The sequence below is a fragment of the Quercus suber genome, unplaced genomic scaffold (assembly GCF_002906115.3).
Source record: "Quercus suber isolate HL8 unplaced genomic scaffold, Cork oak 2.0 scaffold_447, whole genome shotgun sequence".
NCBI lineage: Eukaryota > Viridiplantae > Streptophyta > Magnoliopsida > Fagales > Fagaceae > Quercus > Quercus suber.
This window is the reverse complement of record NW_027069898.1, coordinates 478,567-506,357: the sequence shown is the minus strand read 5'-3', so window position 1 is coordinate 506,357 and position 27,791 is coordinate 478,567. Positions and strand designations below refer to the sequence as shown.

General features: G+C 35.7%; 4 protein-coding genes, 1 long non-coding RNA gene and 1 pseudogene across 5 annotated transcripts; 4 read left to right on the top strand and 2 right to left on the bottom strand.

Annotated features, from left to right (window-relative positions):
* Nucleotides 1-3,872: 3,872 nt before the first annotated feature.
* LOC112000862 (uncharacterized) lies at nt 3,873-6,068 on the top strand. Its single transcript, XM_024033032.2, has 4 exons — nt 3,873-4,313; nt 4,400-4,582; nt 4,721-4,962; nt 5,725-6,068. Exons 1-4 carry the CDS (start codon nt 4,032-4,034, stop codon nt 5,972-5,974), a joined length of 957 nt encoding a protein of 318 aa, XP_023888800.2. The 5' UTR covers nt 3,873-4,031; the 3' UTR covers nt 5,975-6,068.
* Nucleotides 6,069-7,294: 1,226 nt separating this feature from the next.
* Nucleotides 7,295-9,701, top strand: LOC112000865 (uncharacterized). Its single transcript, XM_024033036.2, has 4 exons — nt 7,295-7,704; nt 7,795-7,977; nt 8,432-8,673; nt 9,314-9,701. The coding sequence occupies exons 1-4, from the start codon at nt 7,414-7,416 to the stop codon at nt 9,561-9,563; spliced, it is 966 nt and encodes a 321-aa protein (XP_023888804.1). The 5' UTR covers nt 7,295-7,413; the 3' UTR covers nt 9,564-9,701.
* A 760-nt stretch (nt 9,702-10,461) lies between these two features.
* Nucleotides 10,462-14,391, top strand: LOC112000851 (pectinesterase 2). Its single transcript, XM_024033018.1, has 2 exons — nt 10,462-10,657; nt 13,691-14,391. The coding sequence occupies exons 1-2, from the start codon at nt 10,462-10,464 to the stop codon at nt 14,389-14,391; spliced, it is 897 nt and encodes a 298-aa protein (XP_023888786.1).
* A 3,009-nt stretch (nt 14,392-17,400) lies between these two features.
* Nucleotides 17,401-17,490, bottom strand: LOC112000879 (U6 spliceosomal RNA; annotated as a pseudogene).
* A 385-nt stretch (nt 17,491-17,875) lies between these two features.
* LOC111987219 (folate transporter 1, chloroplastic) lies at nt 17,876-23,150 on the bottom strand. The gene is made up of 8 exons (XM_065762195.1): nt 22,369-23,150; nt 22,203-22,279; nt 21,587-21,663; nt 21,217-21,310; nt 20,459-20,572; nt 18,765-18,791; nt 18,504-18,571; nt 17,876-18,202 (listed from the first exon to the last, which is right to left on the bottom strand). The coding sequence occupies exons 1-8, from the start codon at nt 22,502-22,504 to the stop codon at nt 18,070-18,072; spliced, it is 726 nt and encodes a 241-aa protein (XP_065618267.1). The 5' UTR covers nt 22,505-23,150; the 3' UTR covers nt 17,876-18,069.
* LOC136062735 (uncharacterized) lies at nt 18,935-20,354 on the top strand. Its single transcript, XR_010624447.1, has 3 exons — nt 18,935-19,108; nt 20,002-20,073; nt 20,172-20,354. It is a non-coding gene; the product is annotated as an uncharacterized LOC136062735 (long non-coding RNA).
* Nucleotides 23,151-27,791: the final 4,641 nt, after the last annotated feature.

Here is a 27,791-nt window from a genome sequence, read left to right as displayed (position 1 = left end):
GCAGAAATGCTGGGCAACGCAAACTAAGCGAAGAAAAAATACACAGCAGGCCCAGAGGAGGCACAACAAGCACAGTTAAGCGATATCATGGCAGAAGCATTGTAGTGGCGTGACAGAAGTATTAGTCGACCCACAAACTAGAAGTAAAAGGAGACCGGGGCTGAATTGAAGAAGAAAGGGCCCATACCCAAGCAAGACCTAACCCAAAGAAGAAACGAGATGTAAAAAATGAAGACCCAATGACTCATCCACACCACAAAGGGTTAAAAATAAGCACCAGAACGCATAGCAAGACCAGAAAAACTCCAGACAATCGCAAACGCATGAACAACAGGTAAGTCATGGACTCACATGGGAGTGGAGCATGCACAAGGCTCAAGCACTACCCACTTATGCCAAGCCAATATAGGTGTAATGGGCCATAGGTCAAAAGTAAGAGAGGGTATGGTCTAGCGGTGGGGAGAAAGGGGGAATTTATTCTGGGAATCTCGCCCAACCTCTTTTGGGGGAAATGTCCTACTGGGATGACATACCACTCAAAAGAGAAAAAGATGAGTTAGAATTACTAGGTGCATATCATAGGAGTTAGTAAGAGAGAATACCCAATCCTTATCCAAATGGGAATGTTACGGAAAGCAAGAAAATAAAACAAAACTCCTTTTGTCTTGGAATGGAATGTGGCACAGCCAACGCATGGTAGTAGTGTTGGCTGAGCAGCCAGCAAACTAGTGGGTGGCCTGGGAAGGATACCCACACCAAGCCAAAAGTAGTTAAGGGGTAAAATGGTAAAGAAGAACAGAGAGGATAAATAGAAAAAGAAAGAAAAACAAGAGAGTAGGAAATGAAGTGAGAAAAGTAAGAGTGTAATAAGGCATGCACCAATAGGCTATTCTCTTCTCTCCCTCTCAAAAGCCTATTCTCTAGCAAGTTAAAGGATTTGAGAATAAGCCACTTAGGCCCATTCTTTCAAAGTAGGCAATTTCTATGACAGGATTTCCCTGTGAGATTGCCCACATTAGAGATTGGTTCCTTTCTTAGACTTAAATTTGCTAAGGAGCCAAGTTCAGTAGACTAATCTCCTTCCCTTCTGTTATCATGATCGTTTAAGCACTTAACATTATTCTTTTTATTATTGCTAACTTATTTCTGCCATATTCATACTATTGTATTCTCCTCTTGCTAAGTTCTTTAAATATTATTTTTGGTTGGCAGTATATTCTCGTTTATTATCATGTTATATTGTGTGTTTCATGCCTTAACATTTTTATGATAGCATTTCCTATCGTGAGCACATGACCAAGATCTTTGCAAAGAGGTCCTAGCTTGTGCAAAAGTTGGTTTAAGGTGAGTTTCAATTAAGTTAGTCTTGACTCTCCTACCCTAGAACTACTAGGCCTCAATATGGCAAGAACAGTTCGGCCCAGGATTCAAAAAGGCCTACCACAACATTATAAAAGAAAAAGGGGGGAAATAAGATTTGAGACATAACAATTGATCAAAATTGCAATTTTGTCCAAAAAAATTCAAAGAAGTTGGGAGTGATTTGAAACAAATTTATTAGCACGAAAAATAACATTGTTTTTAAAAATTTGGGAATAATTGTATTTCAGCCTTGTAGCGGGCAAAAAGTAAGGATTATGTCAGGTACTAACTTGCTACTTTTGTTTACACAATTAATTTTTAAGAGGTGAGATGCTCAATTAACCTTAAATGCCCTTAACACAATGAAAATATTTAAATGGGTGTGTTAGAATTAATTCCAAGTGTGGACAAGTGACATTTGATAAGGAACAATCTTGAAATGCTTATATCGGGGTCCTCAAGTTTAGTATGAGATAGAGGTTATAAGTAGTTTTTAAGACTCAAGAAATCCATCCCTCGATCCAGGAGCTTCTTGGCTTTATATAATCAGCTAAGATGTATCCGAGCCCTACATTTGGAAGGCCATGATCAAATTTCCTTGAAATTTGTCACATCAATGACTTACTAAAAGCTACGAGCTAGGTAGACATTGTTTACAGGTTATTTCCTCATTAATTCAGGCTAGTTATATGGATTCAGTGCATTAAATGCATTTGTTGTTTAATCTATTCTCTTTCCTTTCTTCCTAGCTCAGTGACAAATCTTTCTCTTCGCCCTTGGTTTGCACCCCACAACATTTAGTCTTGGTTCTCAGGTTTCTGAGGGCATGTTGGCATTCTTAGAATCCTCGTCCATTGTAGTCATTTTGCACTTGCATAAGGTCAATTGTATTTTTCGAGGACATTCTGCTGGTGCTTTCCGAAGTTCATTTTCTCAGCATTGTCCTTAATTCCTTTATTTGTATTCTCGGATCCTCATCCCCTCACAAGCCTAATTCATAATCTTCCTTGTAAAAATTTTATTGAAATATTATTTTTTGTCCTTTTTATCTCTCTTTGTGAGTGGGAAACATAAAATATTGGCAAAATTTTCTAGAGGAAAGAGAAGATAAAGCAAAAACCCAATGTCTCACAAAAAGGTAATGGTCCATTCAGGTTCAACTCATCGGGCCTTGATGGGTACGGAGAGGCGCCAGCCCGTAATCCTTCCACTGCCAGGGGCGGGAGGTAGTCGCTGCTCTGTGAAACCAGCCTGACGCAATGCCCTCCTCTCTAAGAACCACGAGACCCAGAGCCTTCGCTCAAGTCGCATGATTCAAACCCTTGGCTTGGAACGGGAGAGCTAGCATTAAGCCCCCTCGCACCCGACCAGTCGAGTTGGAACCCTTGTTCCATTACCCTTATGCCCCTGCCTAGGTTACAAGCTCACACTACCGAGCTCGGCGATTGGCAAGTTGGACTCTATCGCATATGAAGTGGTCTTGTTTTTTGTTTTTGGGCGGTGTGGGACTAAGGTTTGTTTGCATTTTCTTTCTCTGTGTGCAAATATCTTCCCCTCTATTAATCCCTCCCTTCCCCACCCCCCCCCCCCCCGGCCGCCGATTTTAGTGAGTAATTTGAGAAGTTCTAGTCCTTGATTGTTGGAGATATACATCAATTTTTTTATTTTTTTTTTTTTAATATGGCATTTAGTTTGACAAAGTCTTAGGCTTGGATAGTTCAATGATCAAAATCCTTGACATTGAAGAATTGGGGTTGGAAGGATTTATGTGTAAAGGGAGGATTCTCCATCATTAGTTGTGTAATCAATGTCCATAAAACTTTGATGATCATTAATCTAATAAAACTTTGTTTCTGTTCTTTTTGTTCTCACTTCTCAGTAGCTGTAGTCTGAATGTAAAGGAAGAGCAACAATTGGTTGCTAATGAACTCCTCATATATATATATATATATTTTTTTTTTTTTTTGGGAGTGGGGTGGGGGGTGGTTTCCCAGGTGAGAAGATGAGAGGTGTTTGGTACAATACCTGCACATAAATTTAATCCATTGATCCTTTTTCTGTTTTCTAATAATAAAGTGGTGCTAATGTCCACGCGGTTAAATTTTGTCTCTGCTGTTGATTTGGCTGCAAAGTGGTCTTACCATTCTCATTTCAATAGTATACATGCTTGTCGTGTGTATAATTGTTCTGTAAAAGTTTTCAATTACCATTGAAGTAATTCATTTTTTTTTTTTGGGTAGAGAAATTGAAATAGTTACTTAGTAAAGGGAGTTTTGGGCCTTTTGGCATGTTTGCTGCATTCTGCTTCACTTGAAGTGTGTCTCACTCTCAGAATTTGGTAAAAGAAAGAATTATTCAATGTGAGAAAAAATAATGTGCATGACACATGGATTCATTTTAAAAGCGGATCACCTACTGTACTTGGAACGTGCCCCCACCTAATAATATATGGGATAATTAACTTCTTTTCCCTTAATTTATAGTCAAATTTCTCGCCTTTGACTTTTGCCATCATCCTTTGCCATCATATTAAATAACTTTAGCGTCTTTCTCCAAAGCAAGATGCAATTTTTATAAATCATTTATGAACACCCTTACCATGTCTTGCAATCATTGAACAATTCTTGTCTTTGGGTATGTATGTGTGTGAAGTTTGAGGAGTTAGGACCATGAGTGAAGTTAACCACCAAAGGATCAAAACCAACGGGATATGGATGCATATAGCAGAACAAGGGAAAGGGCCACTTGTTCTTCTGCTTCATGGATTCCCAGAGATTTGGTACTCTTGGCGCCACCAGATAACATACTTGGCTAACCATGGCTATCATGCGGTTGCACCTGATATGAGAGGCTATGGGGACTCTGATTCTCCACTCAGCCCCAACTCCTACACGGTCGTACACCTTGTTGGAGACCTTATTGGCCTTCTTGACCATTTTGGTCAACAACAGGTACTATACTATGTTTATATGTATATGTGTGTGTTTGTTTGTAATGAGAGGGATTTTAACTGTTCTAATTTTTGTGATTTGGGAAGGCATTTGTGGTGGGAACTGACTGGGGAGCAATTGCTGGATGGCATTTGAGCCTATTTAGGCCTGATAGAGTGAAGGGACTAGTCACTTTAAATGTTCCATACTTTCCAAGATCTCCAAATGCTAAACCTATTGAATCTGTCAGACAAATGATTGGCGAAGGAAGTCATGTCTTTCAATTCCAGGTACTCCTTCTTCCCCATATGCCAACATTCATATGTGCTTGCTTTTTTTATTTTTTCATGTATGCGTGTACCACTACAATATAGGGACATGTATAGGATTGTATATAATTGGAGCTTTTTGTGGGGTTGTTTGAGAAGGAACCAGGAAGAGCAGAGTGGTCATTTGCAAGGTATGATTATTTGACAGTGATGAAGAAGTTCTTGCTCTTAAACAGAACAGATAATCTGGTAGCTCCTCCAGGCATGGAGATCATTGATTATCTGGAGACTCCATCATTGTTGCCATCATGGATTACTGAAGAGGACCTCCAGGTCTATGCAGACAAATTTCTGGAATCTGGTTTTACTGGTCCTTTCAACTTTTACCGTGCCATGGATTTGTAAGTATAATCACTAGTCTTCAAATTTTTTTTTCCCTTTTAATCTAAAATTGATTTCTGAAATAAAACTTTGTTTGTCTAATTCAAAATACAAGAAAATGATAAGGATTGAAACAAATCTCTTGGCACGTCTGCTGTGAAAGCTTCCACACACCTCATTATCTAATTTACATCTTAATTTGTTTGCATATAAGTCTCTCTATCACTAGAGCATATTCCATCTGATGAGCACAACTGATTCGTTTTAAGGTGTGTTGACTGTTGACACCACCCGCAAACCACCCCCCCCAGTTGCATTCCCTGGAATGTACAAGCTCTAATTCATCTTTGAAATGATTATTTTTGTCAAGATTCAACTTAAGTGGTTGATCAATCCGCATACAACAACAACAACAGCCAATCCATATCCACCATAAAATTCTCACACAAAACAACAGATACTTCTTGAGAGAAATATTTTGCAGGCTAGCATAGGACCAATATGACTTTTTCATAAATTATCATTTGAGAAATATTTGTAAATTGTTGTCCAAGACAATTTTATTGGAACAACAGAAATAAAATTTTATACTTTGAAATGGCAAGGGAGAATGGCAATGTTTGGGCTAGTATAAAGATGAGGCATGTAAATATTTGTCTTCTTTAATAACATCAGAATAAGGTCCTCCATGATTTTTCCAAATAAGGTCCATCAGCCTAACCCTTTGATTTACCTATATTGTTGCCCATGCCTTAGCTATGTTACCATTGAAATGATGACAGGAATTGGGAGTATCTTGCACCATGGCAAGGATCAAAAATAACTGTTCCAACGAAGTTCATTGCTGGTGACAAAGATATTGGTTTTGAAACTCTTGGCACAAAGGAATATGTGGAAGGAGATGTTTTCAAGAGCCTTGTCCCCAACCTCGAAGTTGTTATTCTAGATGGTCACCATTTTATCCATCAAGAGAAAGCTCAAGAAGTCTCACACGAAATTCTTTCCTTTCTTTCCAAAATTTCTGTGGACTAATGGATTTGTCTTTAGTTTAATTGTATTTGTATCCTGCATCTTTGATAATTATATCATGTAAGCAATCTTGAATAAAAAATTCAACTTCTTAATTCTTGTACATAGCACAACCAATTTCTGATGGCTGCCTATTAACAAGTTACATTAGCTTTATCTTGAGGCAAAAATTTAGTGTAATTGATCTTCTTCTCTCTTGGTTCCAAAAATGTAGTAAAATTCCAGAAATCTCTCTCTAAATAGAAAACTGAATTTTATTGATCAGAGAAAATGAATACAATCCAATGAATATAATTCACTATGCTACTCCTATATATACATGATCTAAGCAAGCTAAACAAAATAACAAACTCCCAAAATGGAGGGAAAAGCACTCGCAACAAATCCTATCTAAATGGTACACGTGTGTCTTAGCTAATCAATCCTGCAACTAGTTTATAACTCCCTAATCCATGTGGCATCATCTCCTCGAATGAACGGATGAATTGATCATAGTAAGGTACTGCTTCAATCAGGTCCATTAATTCTTTGCTAGCCCATCTTGATTCATCAGTAACCACTTGATCACCGCTACTGTCACAGCTGCATCTTGAAGCTTTCCCTGTTGCTGAGAACCACCTTGCTTTGCATCTTGTAGCTCTCCCTGATGCTGAGAACCACCTTGCTTCTTGTTTTCAACAAATGTGCTGCAAAAATATGGAATGGGTTTATGTATGTTGTTTTATTTTTCACTTTCTTGAATTTGAAATACATAGACAACCTTTTAGCTAATGAAGGATGATTTTTAAAGTACCAGTCGGGGACTATGCTTTATGTGTACAAATTTGTGAAGGGCTAGCCTTTATATATAGGAATTCAACTAGGTATTTGTCTTCACCAGCTAGTGATTTTTATTTTTTCATACTGTTTTCCAAGTATTCCCGTCACAGCCCGCTATTAGGAGAAATTTTTCCGTACATTTAGTGTACTATACCTTACTCACATGAAAATGGATTTTATATAAGACTCAATAATTATGTGGTACACCTTTATCAAAAAAAAATAGCACACCGGATATACACAATAAATTTCAGCTTTGCTAGAACCATTTCAACTCATATATTATTGACATGTGAAAGCTCTACTTATTTTTTTGAGAATATGAATATGAAAGCTCTATTTGATTATTTCCCTCTGGTTTGAAAATCAAGCGTGTAAAAGCGCGTTGGTCATGAAACTAGTCATTCCATTTCTTTGCCTAATGTACTTACTTCAAAGTTATCAAATTTGACTTTTACAACCAAGCTCACCAACCTCCTAAAAATTTCTAGTACAATACAATTCAATTATTCACAATCATGCTGATTGAGCCGCCATTGATTTGATTGAGCACCACTCTCTCTCTCTCTCTCTCTCACCCTCTCTCCCTCTGTGTGAGGTTTGAGAGAAGCCAGAGAGAGACCATGAGTGAGTCGATCAATGTGAATCACCAAAGGGTCAAAACCAATGGGATATGGATACATGTAGCAGAGCAAGGGACAGGACCACTAGTGCTTCTTCTTCATGGCTTCCCAGAAACTTGGTATTCATGGCGCCACCAAATCAGCTTCTTGGCCAATCATGGTTATCATGTGGTTGCACCTGACTTAAGAGGCTATGGTGACTCTGACTCACCTCTCAATCCCAACTCATACTCTGTAATACATCTTGTGGGTGACCTCATAGGCCTACTTGACCATTTTGGTGAACAACAGGTATGATTCATATGCATGCATATAGATTTGTATATCAATATAACTATACAGGCATGTATCTCTGTCTTAATAATTTTATTAACTGAAAAGGTATTTGTGGTGGGTCATGATTGGGGAGCGACTGCTGGGTGGTATCTGAGCTTGTTCAGGCCAGACAGAGTTAAGGCGCTAGTTAATCTATCTGCTCCATACTTTCAAAGATCTCAAACTTCTGGAGTTGTTGATTATTTCAGAGAACTTTTTGGCGATGGTTGCTACATCTATCAGTTCCAGGTATATGCCTATATTTGTATATGTATGTGAAATACAAATCACCTATCCCACTCTTATATTTTACTTTATGCTTCACTAACAAAGAGTATGTCATCTGTCTTTATATATATATATATATATACATACATGTATACATTTTAAATTATGGTTAATTTATAACATGAAAAAAAAAATGAAAAAAAAGTATGAGACGCTATGATTGGTGAAGTATAAAATGTAACATTTAGAGTAAGACATAAGATTTTTATTTGACTGTGTTACTTAACACAGAGATGCACATATGTATATTAGGTGACGTGTTTTTATGGGCTTGGACTTGGAATAGCACATTAGCTATACTTCAGAAATACATGTTCATGTGTAACGTGCAATGTATGTACATATGTTGCATACTTGTATTGTATGCGACTATAATTAGTTGGTAACTGTCTAAATGATGTGTTTGGTTGAGTAGGAACCGGGAAGAGCAGAGAGGGCTTTTGCAAGGTATGATTATTTGACGGTGATGAAGAAGTTCTTGCTCTTAACAAAGACAGATTATCTGGTAGCTCCTCCAGGGATGGAGATCATTGATTATCTAGAGACACCATCAGTGTTGCCAAAATGGATTACTGAGGAGGAACTCCAGGTCTATGCTGACAAGTTCCAAGAGTCTGGCTTCACAGGTCCTCTCAATTATTATCGAGCCATGAACCTGTAAGTACATACACACCTTGGGACTTCCTAATTTTAACATTCAAAAGAGATGCAATCAAGCAAATTACTTTCAATAATTCAATCTATGAGCTTGAGTTAGGATTTAGCATCTAATAAAAATATTGGATTGCAGCATAACTAAAAGGTATAGCAATATGAAATAACAAATTCTAGGCATATTTAGCAAAAAAAAAAAAAAAAAAAAAAAAAAAAGTACATTTCTCTGCCAAGTTAATGATTATTTTTCTAGATTGAGGTGGATTTGGAACTTAAAACTATTAGTCATTCATCTGCTTTTCTCATTCTCATTAATTATTTAACAAATAAGTAAACAAATTGTGTCTGCAAAATCGCAGCACAGGTTTTTATTTATTTTATTACTTGGCTGGAGATATGTCCTCATTGACTCCTAATGTTCATTTGGGTATAATTAAGTAGATATTATTGACCAAGTCATCTAAAACTGAACTCTAAATGCTCAAAAGTCAAAACTCACAAGCCTCCTAGAAATGAATCATCTTATACTGACTGAAGTTTGGACTGGTCAATCCCACATAAACTTAAATCTCCTAAATTTTTATTGAACATCGGAGGCCCATACCATTACTATGTTTAATCAGCTACTTCCAAAATGTGACAGGAATTGGGAACTTCTGGCACCATGGCAAGGATCAAAAATTACTGTCCCAACAAAGTTCATAATAGGTGACAAAGATATCGGTTTTGAATCCATTGGTACAAGGGAATATGTGACGGGAGATGTTTTCAAGAGATTTGTCCCCAACCTTGAAGTTGTTATTATAGACGGGCACCATTTTATCCAACAGGAGAAAGCTCAACAAGTCTCGGATGAAATACTTTCCTTCCTTCGCAAATTTACCATGGATTAATGGATTTCCTGGTGTTTGAAGCAGAGTTGTGCCTTAATTTCTTCTTCAATAATTATTATACATGTAGGCAATCTTTGATTATTAGATATTCTCCATCGTACATGTTTATTCTATACTAGAAATTAATAATCAATGCTAATCCTATCTATAACAAAAAAAAAAAAAAGGCCTTGGTAAGCAATTTCCATGTAAGCAAATGCTTTCATCAGTACGTATAATGCATCTCATGGTCATTAATTATTAGGAAAGTTCATTATCATCAACGAATAAAAGGGATGCACGATATTAACTACTACTAGAAATTAATATTTCATGAATATGAAAACTTCCCAGTTTTCAAAAGAAATTCGTACTTGTTATGAATAATAATCCTATCTAAAAAAAAAGCTATGATATGATAGCCCAATTTCCATGCAAGCAATCCTATCTATCAAAAATAACATATCTTGATAGGCAATTTCCATGCAGCAATTCTATCTATCCCCCAAAAAAAAAACTGTATTGATAGGAAATGTCCATGCAATCAAATGCTTTCATCAGTAATGGTTAGGGAGGTTCATTATCTTAAACTAGTAAAAGGGACTCCCATAATTAATTATTACTAGAAAGTAATAATGATGAGAAACAAAGATAATTTTTCACACTAATGAAAACGTCAACAAAGGAGTTTATGGATTTACAGGTGCACATGGAGATAGTGTTTTCTCATTGCCCTCGACATTATAAATAGACTGTAATACTGTTCATGGTTTTGCACACTCAACATTAGAATTTAGAAGTTCAAATTCGGTCTCTCTGATTACTAGTTTTCCCCATGGCACTAAATACTAATATGTTAGTATTTGCATTCACAATATTTTCCCTGTTTGGTAGCCTTCTCTCTTGCCCTCCTAATGTCATGGTTGCCACTTATGGCACTCCCAATGTCACAGTTGCCACTGATGGCAGTGGTAACTTTGGTACAATCAGTGAAGCCATCTCACAGATACCAGTTAATAGAAATGATCCATATGTGGTTTTAATAAAAGCAGGAACATACAATGAAGCCATTCATATAGGACAAAATAAGTCAAATTTAGTCCTCATTGGAGAAGGTATGGACAAAACAATTATTCAATTCAACAATAGCGCAAAAACTGTTCGCTCAACTTCAGATTCGGCTACAGTGGGTAATGTCTTATTCACTTATTAATTTTCAGCCATTGATTTTTTACGTACATCTTTATATTTATATACAACCTTACTAATTCTACAACAATTCTTCTACGGCTATACCATTGATCACAATTTTAGCTCTAATTTGTTGAAGTGGTTGATCGTGAGTGGCGAATAATTACTTTCACATGGATCCACCACTCACAATCAGCTACATAAGAGTTAGGGACGGACCCAGGTAGGGGCCCCGGCCCCCTTGGGTCCAATTTTTTTTTTTTTTTTTAGCTATTGGCACAACACTGTCCCGGTCTAATAGGATAGTGAATATTGTATATATTAAAATAAAAATCAACAATTGTCCAATAAAATAATTTACAATGTGTTGAATAAGTTATGATAATTGTTACCTGTGAATATCTTAAGTTTTTTTTTAAATTATTTTTGTTTAATTTCATTATTTTTCTTTTATTTTATACTAGCTTATAACTCGTGCTATACATAGGTATTACTCTCTCTCTCTCTCTCTCTCAAGTTGGCAAAAATTTGGTTGATATTAATTGGTTTACATTCTAATAAATATTTATAGAAAACTTAAATGACAATATGAATTAAAAAAGTGATTTGTAGCTCTATGTAATAGGTATGAATTAATTAATTTTTAAGTAGCACTTAATGTGAATTAAAATTTATAACTTATTGAATGATACAGTGATAGTTGTACTTTTTATGTACTTTATTAATATCAAATAAGTCCAATAATAAAAATGAAAACTAGTTCATTGAAAAAACAAATTAAAATCTTGCGTGCATAATCTAGAAAAATTTAATAGAACTTTAATGAGGTTAATTATGAGAAATTATATATTATTATTATTATTATTATTATTAAAGCCTTTTATTTTTATGACTTTTTCTAATACGAAATAAACCTAATACGAAATCAAATCTGATTAAATTGGATTGATTATGAACAAGGACCTACATCTGATAATACACTGATTCTATAAACTATAGTGGCCTTAAAAGCCAAACCAAACCAAAATATCATCGCAAGAAGCAATTACAGTAAAAGTAGGGCTAGTTATTTCCTTCATCAGCTCCTGGCCCGTTAGAGTTGTAGTCTTCAGTTGAATACACCATAAAGATGAAAATGACTACAAAAGGTAAAGGGTACAAAAAAGAAGTAAATTTATCTTGTTATGTAAAAGACCAATTCTAGAGAATCCCAGTAAATTTATATTGTCAAATAGCTCTTAGTCATTGAAATATTGTCATCGGTCAAAATTTATTGAGGCAGCTGCCCCGTTAGATCTAAACCTTTCAGCCCCCTAAACATAGACACTATATTATCCACAAAACGAATTGGCTTCAAAGTTGAACATGACTTTGTTGTTACTTAAGCATTTGGGTAAGACTGAAGCCTCTCATAGTTAGTCGATCCTCATTAGACTTGTCAACCATAAAACTCTTTTATAATCAATTTATATAAAAACAAAAGCTCATATTAGAAAGTATGAGGTGTGTCATATAACGCATTTTATGATATTCTTTTATTTATGCTTTTACTTCAATAACATTTACATTTATATCAAAATATTAGTTCATTGAATTAGCCTTGAATATCTCTGTTGGAAATATTATAAGATGATAACCAGTTAAATTACAAGATTTTTGAAAAAAATTATTGAAATATTAGAGAAAATTAATAATATATTGTACCACACAACATATGGGATCTCAGCTAGTATAATTAAGTTGCAGACCTTGTACTTATGGTTTGACATAGGCATGCACATAAAGCGAAGAGCAGTTCTTGTAGAACATCCATGTAATTGCAAGAATATTCTATGATTATCTAGATTGTTAAACTTTTGTACAAACATGCTTGACATTTTCTTGTCATACCTTTATTTGAATTCATGAATCATGCAGGATGCAATTCAAGGAAGAGAATGAGCAATTAAGACAACGAGTATGAAGTCTCTCTTTTTCTTCTTCTCCTTCTCTGATTGCTAATTGAAAGTTTGGCTAAGGTGGTAAATATATCTAATGATCGAAGACATATTAGCACTGGGTCAGAGAATCTAATTGCTGAGGAAGTCCAGTCATCAGAGTCTGTCNAGTTATTATATGTTTAATTTTTGTAGTTAGGCCCTTTTAAAACCTTAGGTCTCCCTTCTCCTCAATAAGCCTAGCTTTTTTGAATAGCAACTATCCAACCCAAAAACTTAACAAAAACAATAAAAACATTTACAATAGTGATTGTATTTTAGCAAAACAAAACTATTTCATCACTAAAGAACCAAAAAATCATGTGTTATTAGAGAAGTTAAAACTAAATTTTTTACAATTACAGTAAACCAGTATAAATACCAGTTGATTGTAACAAGTTGTTGAAAATAAAATACAATATTTTATCAAGATTATATCTCTTCCTTCAATTAAAAAACTTAAATTCTCTCTTTTTTTTTATTTTTTTATTTTAATGAGTTGTTTATATTATTTTAGATAAAGTGATAAAAAAAAAATAGAACATTTGATATTGAATGTATTGTAAAGTGAAGTAGTTAAATAGATAAAGTAGTTTTTTGAGGTGCTAAAAGCTAAATTTTTAGCATCACCACTATGTTCTAACTTCAAAAAAAAAAAAAAAAAAAAAAAAATCTTAGCCAGCCTAGTATTAAAAAAAAAAAAACATTATTTTGTTTTTCTTTTTGTCTTTGTTAGTAAATGATTACATCTTAATGTATTTAGAAATAACGATTTTGAGTATTTATAAATTTTAATAATATATAGATGCTTATTTGGAGTTTTTGTTTTTTACTTTATACTCCGACCCCATTAGCTTAAAATTGTGCCCTAATAAGAGCTATGGTACAAACGTTTAATTCCTAGAATTTTTCTTTCTGTTAAGTAAAAAGGATTTCCCCTCCCCAATTATTGATTATTTTTACTTATGTTTCTTCGATCAGATATTAGTGCCAACGATGTGTTGGTCAAAGGCATCAGATTTGTGAATTATGTCGGACCCGATGGTGGCCAAGCTGTGGCACTTAGATTAGCCGGTGACAGAATTGCACTTTATCAATGTTCTATACAAGGATACCAAGATACATTGTTGACTGCATATGGCATTCACTTCTTCCGCGAATGTGATATCTATGGCACAGTAGATTTCATATTTGGATTCGCGCATGTTGTCTTCCAAAACTGTAACATTTATCTGAGAAAACGCTCAAACTCAGGCAACTTACTTGTGATTACAGCCCAAGGTCGTGGAAAGGTCAATGACACAAATGGAATAGTGCTACACAATTGCACTGTTAAGGCCGACAAAGATCTTGAACCCTACCTAAACCAAACCAAAGCATTCTTAGGGAGGCCATGGTATAACTGTTCTCAAACCATTGTAATGGAAAGTTTTCTTGATAAGTTGATAGACCCTAAAGGGTGGCTTGAGAATGGCGATAAGAAAGCATTGTCCACACTAAATTACATAGAATACGCCAACCGTGGCCCAGGAGCTAATACTAAAGGAAGGGTTCAATGGCCTGGATATCATATTGCCAAAAACTCTGAAGAAGTGAAACCCTATACTGTTGAAAACTTTATAAATGGAACTATTTGGCTACCAAGTTCGGGAATTCCTTTTGTTCCCGGTCTAATAGGATAGTGAATATTGTATATATTAAAATAAAAATCAACAATTGTCCAATAAAATAATTTACAATGTGTTGAATAAGTTATGATAATTGTTACCTGTGAATATCTTAAGTTTTTTTAAAATTATTTTTGTTTAATTTCATTATTTTCTTTTATTTTATACTAGCTTATAACTCGTGCTATACATAGGTATTACTCTCTCTCTCTCTCTCTCTCAAGTTGGCAAAAATTTGGTTGATATTAATTGGTTTACATTCTAATAAATATTTATAGAAAGCTTAAATGACAATATGAATTAAAAAAAGTGATATGTAGCTCTATGTGAATAGGTATGAATTAATTAATTTTTAAGTAGCACTTAATGTGAATTAAAATTTATAACTTATTGAATGATACAGTGATAGTTGTACTTTTTATGTACTTTATTAATATCAAATAAGTCCAATAATAAAAATGAAAACTAGTTCATTGAAAAAACAAATTAAAATCTTGCGTGCATAATCTAGAAAAATTTAATAGAACTTTAATGAGGTTAATTATGAGAAATTAATCTTTATTATTATTATTATTATACAAAGCCTTTTATTTTTAATGACTTTTTCTAATACGAAATAAACCTAATACGAAATCAAATCTGATTAAATTGGATTGATTATGAACAAGGACCTACATCTGATAATACACTGATTCTATAAACTATAGTGGCCTTAAAAGCCAAACCAAACCAAAATATCATCGCAAGAAGCAATTACAGTAAAAGTAGGGCTAGTTATTTCCTTCATCAGCTCCTTGGCCCGTTAGAGTTGTAGTCTTCAGTTGAATACACCATAAAGATGAAAATGACTACAAAAAGGTAAAGGGTACAAAAAAGAAGTAAATTTATCTTGTTATGTAAAAGACCAATTCTAGAGAATCCCAGTAAATTTATATTGTCAAATAGCTCTTAGTCATTGAAATATTGTCATCGGTCAAAATTTATTGAGGCAGCTGCCCCGTTAGATCTAAACCTTTCAGCCCCCTAAACATAGACACTATATTATCCACAAAACGAATTGGCTTCAAAGTTGAACATGACTTTGTTGCTTACTTAAGCAGAGGAAGTCCAGTCATCAGAGTCTGTCACTAATGTCTGCAACTCCACTGGTGCCCCTCATGACTATGACAGCTCATATACATCCCTCAAGTTGGGGTGAGTTCAACATGCTTATAAGCACAGAGACAACCGATCAATCTTTGCACTCACAACCCAAATTAAATTGAGTCCAAGCCTGACTACCCTTCCTAAATGGAAAATTTGATTAGTTTCCATTTTCTTTAATCTTGTTTGGGCAAAAAATGATAGAGCCAGAATTTGGTTGTAAACTTGGCTACTCAGTGAATATCTTTTGAGTGAAAAAACCTTGAGTAGCAGGTATGTCTGCATGCATAAGCTTCAGGATTGCAAATTTTCTTATTTTTATTTTATATCCTGCCTTGAGCATTGTAATATGATGAGCAAATGGGCACAAGCCTTAGGCAAGCTTTACTTAGAGAAAAGGCAGTGGTTAATTTTCTTAGAGATGTCTTCTCTTGGAGATGGTCATGAAAATAATTGCACTAATATTTATAACATAGCTTGCACGTTGAAGTTTACTAAAATTTGGAAATTATTTTTTTAGTTTTAAACAAACTTTCTCAAACTATTCTAAAAAAAAAAAAACTTTCTCAAACCTTTTTTTTTTGGCTTTACAATCCAAAATACCAAAAGACGTAACTAAAAATTTAATAAAACTTAACAATGATTTATTGGACCAATTAGGAAAAAAAATTTTGTTGATAATTTGTTAGGGTTATTTTCTTTGCAAAAATTGCAATTTTGTCTTAAGAATGGGAAGAAAATCAATGAACGCTTTCCCTTTGCAAGTTAAAAGGCTACTTATGCAGAGTATACAATCTTAACATACATCATTACTGAACAATTTTTCAACTCATGCACAAATTTTAACCAACCTGAGCCCAGACTCATTGCCCAGCTGAATCTTTAGTCCTTGCAATTTATTAAAACGTGATTAATACTAGTAGCACTATACATATGGAACTGCATGTTAATGTATAATTGCAATGGATGATCACACTATATTATGATATATCCTCGTACATGCAATAAATTCTCACTTGGTGGATGGTATCGCTTCACATATGCGAAATTTGTTTATGTAGAGTTATAATTGCATGGTATTTGTGTAAGTGTATAACTCTTGAAATTGATATATCTGTTCACAACAAATGTCTCTTTTCCAGGGAATATGTGCTTGCCTATAAATACCTTTAGGCATTCATTTAGACAATATAGTTGAAAAACGAAATATATTCTCTCTACAAACTCAAATCCTTATGTCTGTGATTCTCACCCTAACAGGGCTGCCATCCACATCTGGGACCAATACTACAAACTTATAGTCATTGTAAACCTTAAAATAACTTGTAGAACAAGTGGCACCAAGAATTGTCTAGGGACTATCTAAATCATTAAAATAGTATCAAACTAGAACCTCATCACCAAATGTTTAGCTAAAGAGAAAAACAAGTAAATCAGCATGTACATATTTTACAATCTTTTCTAATAGCTTAAGAACCTGAATATGCGGAAAATAATCCTCTAGCTGATTAAGTGATTAGCCAAGAAGGTCATACTTTATATGGTTTTTGGTGAAAAAAAAAAGAGTTAACAAACTTTCTCCAAAAAAAAAAAAACCCCTCATTAAGTCCCAACAAATTTAAGATGTGGGACTGCCTTAAAAGCTTCACATTGAAAAATATCAATTACCTAGGTTCAAAATCACCCTAGTATCAGTGTGTTCTGATTTCTGAAATTAAAACAGCTAAGGAAATACAAATTAAAAGTAACAGCATACAGGAATTTTCCGCCTTCAAGTGATTAAACTCTAACCGTACAAGGATGGGCAGAATGTGAGCTTACTCTTTGAATTTGACTTCCATTCCAAAATGAGAGGCAGAGAAGGCATATTAGGAAGAATTTTTTTTTTTGAAATATCTCTCGTTTTATGCATGTCATCCTTGCGCAGGGGCAATGTTAATCTTCTCTATATCATTCCAATTTTATCTATCGTTTTATGCATGTCACCCTTGCCCAGGGCCACTGTTAATCTTCTCTATATCATTCCAGTTTTATCGGATGTCCTTGAAAGGATACGCTTACCTTCCTTGTTTTTTCTTATAAAGAAAGGCAAAAAAGTAAGTTCTTCACTTCTCCTTCTAGTATCACAATAAATTCAAAACTTTTTTCATAACTCTAATATGTGACAAGTTATCTGTTACTTTCATATAGACCCACAACTTTTTTTTTCATCATTCATAGTTTGTTATGTGAAAAGTTGTGACAAAAGTTATGCATTTATTCGTGGTACTAGATTTTTTCAAAACCAACCTTGCAGATAGTACAGTCACGTGTAAGTGTATATCACTATTCTACCAAATAACAGCGAGTCCATCAGTAGTGTCCATATAATGCATCCATTAAGCAATCAAGATGTCTCTAGCCAATTCAACATTCAATGCGAGGGAAAAATAATTTACTAAGACTACTGTATATACCAAAACTTTTTATTTCCTCATTTTCACCCTCAGATCAAAGTAGGCTGTAAGCCTGTAACAAAGAATCTAAAAGAAACCTAGAACAAAAAGAAATTCAGTCCTTCCTTCTTGCCATTTTTAGCAATTTTAGGACATTTTCATACACAATAAATGTTATTGAAGCTGCGGGAACATTCTTCAGGAGGTTTGGTGTAATGCCTTTGTAAAAACCTTGAACACCCTCGAACCTGCAAGCCCCAACAGAATAGATTAGCCTTATTAGATGAGGAAATGTCTCAGGTTTATAATGGTGGTTTTAAGGAAGGAAAAGTATCACCCATCTATATGGTGACTGGAATTCCAACAACATGGATCCACTATAGACCAAAGCAGAGAACAGTAATTTATTCACCAAGATTATAAACCTCAATCGCCAAGCTGTTAAGCATGACCAATCAATTACAATTTACAAAAGAGCAATGTGCTTGTACTCCAGTTAGATCTTTCCTTCTTTGGCTATGAAAATTAAATCTGAGCAAAATTACTTACCGTGCAGTTTCCTTCACAACATGCCAGCTATCCATGTATCTTGGAATTCCATCACTACTAGGTCTTTGCTGCAGAGGGAAACAGATATGACCAAATTCCAGCCATTAATAAAAAATACAAATGAAACTAAAGGCTATGCAGTATTTTAAGGGGAAACTTTAATAGTTATGATGAATGGATCAGTCATCTTCCTTCAATATGTTTGATAATTACACAACACATACAGAGACAAAAAGGAATTAAAGGGTCACATTGTCAAACCTGCAATCGAGCTCGTACAACCTGTTTCTTTAATTTTGCCATTGTGCTCAAGCAGAAATGAAATTCACAATTTTAAATACTGCGGGGCAGAGAGAATAAAAAATTATTCTAGAATGATGCTTATGTATATAAATTTGGATGCATGTGAATATTAAAAAACTACACGTTGTCAGATTTATGCTTTTTATTGCTTTAGATTTTTCCCACTTAGAGGTGTTTGTGCTGCTTCAGCAGGTTTCTCATGGTGCTATTCAGTTTACTGCGTATGAGGAACTTCGTAAGGGTATTATTGACTTCAAGTCTAAAGACAGAAAAAAGGATTCTGAAGTGATGATAAACTCTTGGTAAGTCACTACAATCAATGCTCTTTGGAATTTGGGTCTGCATAACTGTATAAATGTGCATATACTAGAAGTATCAATGTACACTTCTGCATTGACAAATGGGTCCCTTACTCCCTTTTGGCAAATCTGGAAATTTCCTGTCCTGTCATGTTCTTGAAAATTCAAGTCCTAGTTTAATGGAGAGATGTCACTAACAGAAATCTGTATGTTGAATCTGTGGGTCTATTAGTGGACCGGATAGGGTGTGTACATGCAGGATTGTATAGTGGAATTTAGTTTGTTTCTGCTGGTATTTGCTATACCAATGGTCATTTGGCCTTGATGTGGGTGGATATAATCTAACAAAATCTACCAGGGTGAGATGCAGATAACTTGGATATATATTTTCTTGCCCATGTCACACATCTGTCTGAATGGATCTCCTGTCCATAACTGAGATTCCATCCTTTTTTTAAAAAAAGAAAAATAAGTATATAGGAGCATTAAAAGGTAGGATTTTGGTGCTATGGCTAGTGCCCTCTAAGTGTATAGGAGTATTACAAGTATATCTCTTGTGCAGGAATTTATATCATACTTCATTGTTATTTATCTGTAATATTACTCCACTTAAAAGAAATAAGGTACAATAAATTTTAATGTCCACTATATTATCTAAAAGCATTTGGAACATGGGGCATTCTAAGTATTGTATATGAGGAGTATTTTAAGTTAAGAAATACACATTGGAGTTAAGTGTAGACTTTTGCACTGCTTTTAAAATTCTGTAAGTTATGCATTGTTCAGAAGTATAATTGCTTGCTTTGTGATACTATTAACTGGCGTTTGTTTGTATCTCTGATATGAATGTTTGATGGTATATTAATTCTTACAGTCTACATAATTTTTTTTCCCAGAATTCAGTGGATTATGCTGTTCTGGGTGCATCCTCAAAAATTGCTGCCGTTCTTCTCACATATCCATTCCAGGTAGGCATTTGTCTTGGGTGGTGTTAGACCATGAATTGTTGATTTCATTTGTTAGTTGATCATTGCTTCTTATATGGTTGGGTGACTTGATTTTCCAGGTTGTACGAGCTCGATTGCAGGTTTGACAATGTGACCCTTTAATTCCTTTTTGTCTCTGTATGTGTTGTGTAATTATCAAACATATTGAAGGAAGATGACTGATCCATTCATCATAACTATTAAAGTTTCCCCTTAAAATACTGCATAGCCTTTAGTTTCATTTGTATTTTTTATTAATGGCTGGAATTNAATAATTAAGTTTAATGTGATGCTACAACTTAGAGCCAAAGTTGATATGACTCACAAGGAAAAGCGATATCTGAGAGTGCAGATTATTAGCAATTTAATGTAAGATGCAGAGCAGACCATAAAGCCCAGAATATGGTTGAGTTTGATGAAGAGGTGTCTGCAGCTGCAATCTTGTTTTTACAAGCCAAATAGGATTCGTGCACAAACAAACCTGGCAAAGCCACATATTTGGAATCATCAGTAAGAAAACCAAACGTAACACCTGTATCTACCTCATAAAAATGCCATAGGTAAGGAATAAGGTATTCTATTCTTATTAAACACTCTAAAGCAACCAGGATATGGAGTGATAATGTGACAACAATTACTAAAACAAATAAAAATTCAAAATGAGCCAGCGCCAACACTTCAACCCCGAGTATGGAAGGACAGGGAGGGGGATTCAAACCAATGACCTCTGTTTCATGAGGCGTGATTTCCAGCTGATTATGCTACCCCTCATGGTTGTTACTGTGTATCCAATAAACTGTACTTCTTTAATTTCTACACAGTTTACAGACCACAAATTTCATTTCTAATCTCCAATTATTAATTACATAATTTCAATATTGATAAATTCCTCTATCCCGCCACACCCCAGGCTAAACAATTGCAAAGATTTGGAAATAAAAGCATTAATTGGGCGTGTGGGCCAAAATGGGTATCATGTGCCAGATACAAGTAAAGCAGGTAATGACAACAGGTTTGTACAACACTTTTTGATGAACAGCCGTCAAGATGTGTTTAACAAAAAAAAAAAATTTGATATCCTATGTTAGTCTTCCCAATCATATATTAGAAGTTTGCATAACTCACCAAAGCTCCAGCTTCTGCAGCAGAAGCAAGATGAAGACCAGCACTAAGCTTCCCTTCCTTGTTTTTAGAATGCCTTTGTTTTGCTCTATCATAGCTAAAAATAAAACAAAATTTTTTGTTAATAAATTTAAAAATAAAAGTAAAAAATTATTCAAAAAATTAAATCAGAAATTACAAGTGAAAGCATTGGTACTTACAATTTTAGGGTGTGAATACAAGTTTATTAAATGTATATAAGGTGTGACAACAAGTTTTACATTTGACTGTCTACCTGCTAAAACTCTACATTTTTCAAATGGGCATTGGCCGCGTAAAGGACTAGAAAAATCTAAACACTCAAATCTCAGACAACCAAAACATTGGTACTTACAAGAAGAAATATAAACCCCATGAAACAGTTGACCCAATAACTGCGGGATTGAAGCCTGCATAAAGCCCTCTGAGACCCTGAACACAAAGCAACAACATTCCTATCAAGAAAATAGTATAAAATAGAAAGAAGTGTTTTAATTCAAATAAAGTACTAATGATAAATCATAAATCAAAAGTCAAAACACCAGGCTCATAATTGAAAGGAAATAATATAAGTCATAGTTGTAATGGTGCCGAGCACCAAACCTTAGTTCTAACACGGGAAGTGAACTAGGCAAACCCAGTAATATGTAGCTAGAAATCTGTAATAATTTTTTCTTTTTTTATGAATAGAAATCTGTTACATTTTTCCCACATCAACAAAACAAGGTAGCAACTAGCAATAAAAGTAAGATGCATTTCCCAGATAACTTAGGTTCTGTGTGATTCTTATAAAGAACAAATGGAAACAAAAATTGTATATGTACCCAAGTATGGTCAAGCAGTTTTCAAATTTAAAGGACATATAATTAACGAAATAATGATATATAAGTCACAAGTTTGAACAATGACTATAATTCATATTAAAATAAAGTATTAAGTGACTAAAAAGTAACTGTAAATCCAGACATAACCTCCAAGCGAGCAATGGTGAAAATAGCGTGAGCTGTGTTCTTGTAACTTGGAAGAGTCAAAACTCGTCCATCGTTAACTGCAAAAAACAAAACAAAACCAATTCGATTCAAACAACTTCATAACCTCAAATCAAAAAAATTAAAAATATAAAATAAAGGATAGTACCTTGAAACCTAGTACGGACGACGTCGAGAGGGTGCATGGCGGCGACGGTGGCGAATCCGGCAGCGGCTCCGGCAGTGGCGTTCTCCCATTGCCACTGCTCCGACTTCGATTTTGACTGTGACTGTGATTGTGACATTTGTTTTTTGTTTGGACAAATAATAAGGGAAATTTGGTGATGTTTTGGGAATTTTGATGAAACAGTCCTAGCGTCTTGTATTTTTTCAGTGACTTGCTCGGCCTCGGCGGTCGTTTGCCACCGTTTGGAGTCCAAAAAATTTGGGAGCTAACAATAAAATGGTTTTTACAACACAGGAATTTTTTTTTGCATTTAACATTATTTTTTAAACATTTTCAGTAGATGTAAAGTTCGCAAAACTATATAACAAACTAGCATCTTAAAACTCTAAAACTCGAGTTTAATGTAGAACTCGAGTTTCTAACACTCAAGATTCAAGAACTGGTAGGACAATATTCACCTGGAACTTGAGTTCTTGCACAGTCACGAGCTTCCCCTTTTTTCTTCTTCTTCGGCATTCCACATGTTCTCCAGATCCAGATCTTCTTCTTCCTTAGATCCAGTTTTGATCTTCTTTAGCGTTCTACATCATCTGCATTCTCCATCTCCAGATTTTCTTCTTCAGATCCAGTTTTCTCCAGGTCGTCTTCTTCTTCTTCTTTTGATCTGGGTTTTCTTTTCTTTCTTTTCTTCTCCTTTTCTCCTTCTCCATCTTCAAATCTATTTCTATGGAACTCGAGTCCCTCCAACTCGAGTTCCAAGTAGTTAAATTCCTCCATTCCAACAGTAGAACTCAAGTTTGAAAGCCTCGATTTTGTCATCAATCTCGAGCTTGAAAAACTCGAGATGTTAGTTTGCAAAATTATTTCAAACGCATGTTAACTTATTATATTCTTTCCCTTCACTGTGCTAACCTGAAAATTACCTCTTATGCAGAGGGTTCACGAGTTGTTTCATGTTTCAATCTTTTTTCAGATTTCAAAAATACTAAATGGTGTCATGTAACTCTAATTTCTTTTCTCTCTTTTTAATTTTTTTAATTTTTTTTATATTGAAAAGATAGAAGTATATTGCCAGGTGCTCACCAAACCACATGACTGCTTCCAAACCGATCAAAACTGCCTACAAAATGAAGTAACCACACTGTACTATAAGTAACAATGAACCGCATCACACCGTATCACAAAATAGATTAAACGGTGTCGTGTTTACATATAGGGTTCATGAGTTGTTTCATGTTTCAATCTTTCCTTTTTTTTTCTTCGCAGATTTCAAAAATCCTAACAGTATTGTGTAACTCTGATTTTTTTTTTTCCTTCATTTTTTTTTTTATTATACTGAAAAAGATAGAACTATATTGATAACTAGGGGTGTTCACCAAACCACGCGACTGTACCCAAACCGACCAAAACTACAAGCAAAATGAAGTAACTGCACTGCACCGTAAGTGACAGTAAACCGCACCATACCGCATCACAAAATGGAGTAAGTGGTTTTACTATAATAAAACTGCAAAAAATAGCACCCCCAACGCGTGTGCACACACACGTGTGTGTGTGTGTGTATATATATATATATGAAATAAGTGGTGTTGCCCAACATTAGTAAATTCTAGTTTCATGTTAAAAACAACTTCATTTTAGTTAAATACAAAATAAAAAATTCAAGACTTCACTCACTTCTCCATCTCACACTCACACTCTTCTCTCCCGATATTCTTATTCACTCTTAGGTTATGTTTGGTAACAGTTTTTGTTTTCTATTTTCAAAAACTTATTTTTGGGAATATAAAGAAAAAAATATTTTCTTGTATTTTTGAAATAAAAAACATGTTTGGTTAGTTGAAATTAAAAAAAATATTTTTTTGAAGAAAAAAATAGAAAATACTAAAATAGTTTTGTCACTAGGATTTGAACTCTAATGCTAACTCATTAAATAAGATAGATTCATTAAATTAAATGCGTATTTTCATTGACTTTTGAAAATTAGAAACTGAAAACAGCCTTTTGTATGTTTTTAGTTTCCTTCACAAATTGAGTTTTGAGAATAGTTTTTGTTTTCTGTCCATTTTGGATTGCCAAACAAGTTTTTTAGTCTCAAAAATAGAAAATTGTTTTTGGAAACAGAAAATAAGGAGAAAAGGTAGTTACCAAACATACCCTTAGTCTTTCTCAAGTCTTTTCCATTCTCAATCTTTCTCAAGTATTACCCATTCTCAGTCTGTCTCAAGTATAGTGATAAGGGTGTTCTTGTTAAGAAGATTCAAGGCATGACATGCAAGGAAGCTGATGGTTCCTTTAGACCTGTTAGCTTCCCATAAGTAGACGAGGATCCAAAGCAACGACACCATAAAGTTGACGACCCCACGATTTCTGATTGGCATCTCCATAAAGCCGACGGGAAGCCTTCGGACGTTGCAATTGACTTACGAAGCAAAGTGGCCGACAGGTCTAGCGTGGCTTAGCTTGATGTCCACGGATTTCTATATAAGTAAATATCTTGTATCCTACGACTAACCCTAATCAAAGGAATCTCTATAAGGAAAGATCCCGCAAAATACGTGTATTAATGAGAATCTTCCCTACAAGGAAAGACCTTCTCCATCAAGAAACAAGGGTCAGCTCTACACTACTATTAAAACCCCAAAGCCCTCACAAATAAAGGTATGCATAATTCTCCTAACTCTGGTACTATAGAGTTGTAGAAATTCTCTCTAACTTAATCTTCGGGGGGTTATTTGACCGGTGCTCTTTCTAGGGTCTTCTTTGTTTTTGTTTCGTAGGATCCACCTAGAGCACGTGAGGACTGTGCGGCTCACTAATGACTTTTGGCATCATCAGTTGGCATCGTTTGTGGGAACGACTCTCGTAGTAGAAGCCATACTACCACTTCCTAGACAAAGAGTTATATGGTACTCACTTGTTCGATAGCAACCAATAACCACCAATAAGATGAACCATGCACTAATGCCCTCGAAAGACAGGTACAGACTCTCGTCATGGCTGTAGGACGCCTTACTAAGCAAAACCACAACTTGGAAGAACAGCTGTGCCAAAGGAATGTGGAACCCAACAATCACAGAGAGGAGCAAAAGGGAACCAGCACTGAAAGGAGGAGGGTCTAAGAAGGACCAGAAGGCAGCAATGCCCTGAGCAGACAAGAGTGATAAGACACCAACCGTCCATTCGTTGCAAACACGGCACCACCATACATGGTTGCAGAGATGCAAATGATGAAGGAGAGGATGGACTTCATGATGAAAACGCTCAGAGGACGGGTGTCAAATGACCTCAATGAACTGGTCCATTGGACGGACTCGCCCTTTACTATACCCGTCACTTCATTCCCCCTTCCACCAAAGTTCTGTATGCTGTAGTTAGAAGCCTATGACCGGTCTAAGGATCCCTTTGATCACCTTGAGTCATTCAAAACCCTCATGCACTTACAAGGTGTTGTAGATGAGATCATGTGTCTAGCTTTCCCAACTACGCTGAAGGGTCCTATAAGGGTATGGTTCAGCAGGTTGACACCCAACTCCATCAGTACCTTTAAGGAGTTGAGTGTGTAGTTTGTGTCACACTTTATTGGGGGGCACAGGTATAAGAAGTCCACTGTATGCCTAATGAGCATCAAACAACGGGAGGACAAGATGCTGAGGTTTTACGTAACACGCTTCAACAAGGAAGCCCTCTTGATAGACGAAGTTGATGACAAGATACTCGTTGTTGCATTCACCAATGGGTTGCGGAAAGCAAAGTTTTTGTTCTCCTTATACAAAAATGACCCAAAGACCATGTCAGATATGTTTTATCGAGCCACTAAGTACATGAACGCAAAAGACGGGCTACTGGCCCGAGAAGAGAAACCCAAGAAGAGGGAAAGGCAATAAGATGCACAGCAGGATAGAGGACGAAAGACGACTAGAACCGAAGACTGACGGGAGGATAGGCGCTTCAAACCCCCCACTGGAAACTTCACCAACTTCACCTCGTTGACAGCCTTGATTGATCAGGTATTGATGCAAATTAAGGATGATACGACCTTGACGTGGCCTGACAAGTTGAAGGGAGATCCTAGCAAGAAGTCTAGAGACAAGGATTGCCATTTTCATCGGGATCACAGTCACGACACATTTGAATGTTGTGGCTTGAAGCAACAGATTGAAAACCTTATCAGATAGGGGAAACTATAACGATTCGTCAGCAAAGAAAGGGCATACCCGCTGTAGGAATAGGCTACTAGAAGGGATGGTGAGCACCCTAGGCCACCTTTAGGGGACATAAGGATGATTGTAGGGGGCACCACAATGTCTGGTTTGTCCAGGAAGGCACGTAAGACTTACCTTAGGATGGTTTAGAATGTCTAGTTGACGGGTTTCGTTCCAAAGATGGCAGGAGTCGACAACCCCATAATTGGGTTCTCGGAGGAAGATGCTTGACATCTCCACTACCCCTACGATGATGCACTCTTTGTTAGCATACAGGTGGGGGGCTACAACATTCACCGAGTCTTAGTGGATAATGGAAGCTCTCCTGATATCTTCTATTACCCAACGTTCCAACAAATGAGAATCGAGAGAGAACGACTTGTACTGACCAATGCACCACTTGTCGGGTTTGAAGGAACGAAAGTATACCCCCTCGGTGCCATTACATTGCTCGTGACAGTCGGTGATTGGCCTCAAAAAATTACTAAGAATGTTACATTCCTTGTTGTCTACTGTTCACCGATTTACAATGCCATACTAGGCTGACCTACTCTCAATTCGTGAAAGGTCGTGGTTTCGACCTATCACCTAATGATCAAGTTCCCTACTAAGTACGAAGTAGGAGAGGTGTGTGGAGACCAAGTGGCAGCACGCAAGTGCTACATAGCAATGTTGGAGATGGACGACCACTTACAAACCATGAGCATAGAAGAACAATGGACAGTTGTAGAGCCCGTTGAAGGGCCGGAGGAGATACTTCTCGATGACTCTAGACCTAAGCGAACGACCAAGATCGGTACCCTCGCCAATCCGCCAGTCCGTCAAGCACTCACGACATTCCTAAGAGAGAACCAGGATGTCTTTGCTTAGAGCCACAAAGACATGCTCGGGTTCGACCCTTCAATCATGGTTCACAGGTTGAATGTATCACCCTCTTTTCCCCCCATCCATCATAAGAAGCGAGTGTTCAACTAAAAGTAAGACAGGGCTATAGCGGAAGAAGTCTGCAAATTGTAGGATGCAGAATTCATCAAGAAGGTATATTATCCCAACTGGCTGGCCAATGTAGTGATGGTCAAGAAAGTCAACGGAAAGTGGAGGATGTGTGTAGAATTCATGGACTTAAATAAGGCATGCCCTAAAGATAGCTACCCATTCCTGCGAATCAACGTCTTGGTAGACTCAACAACAAGACACTAG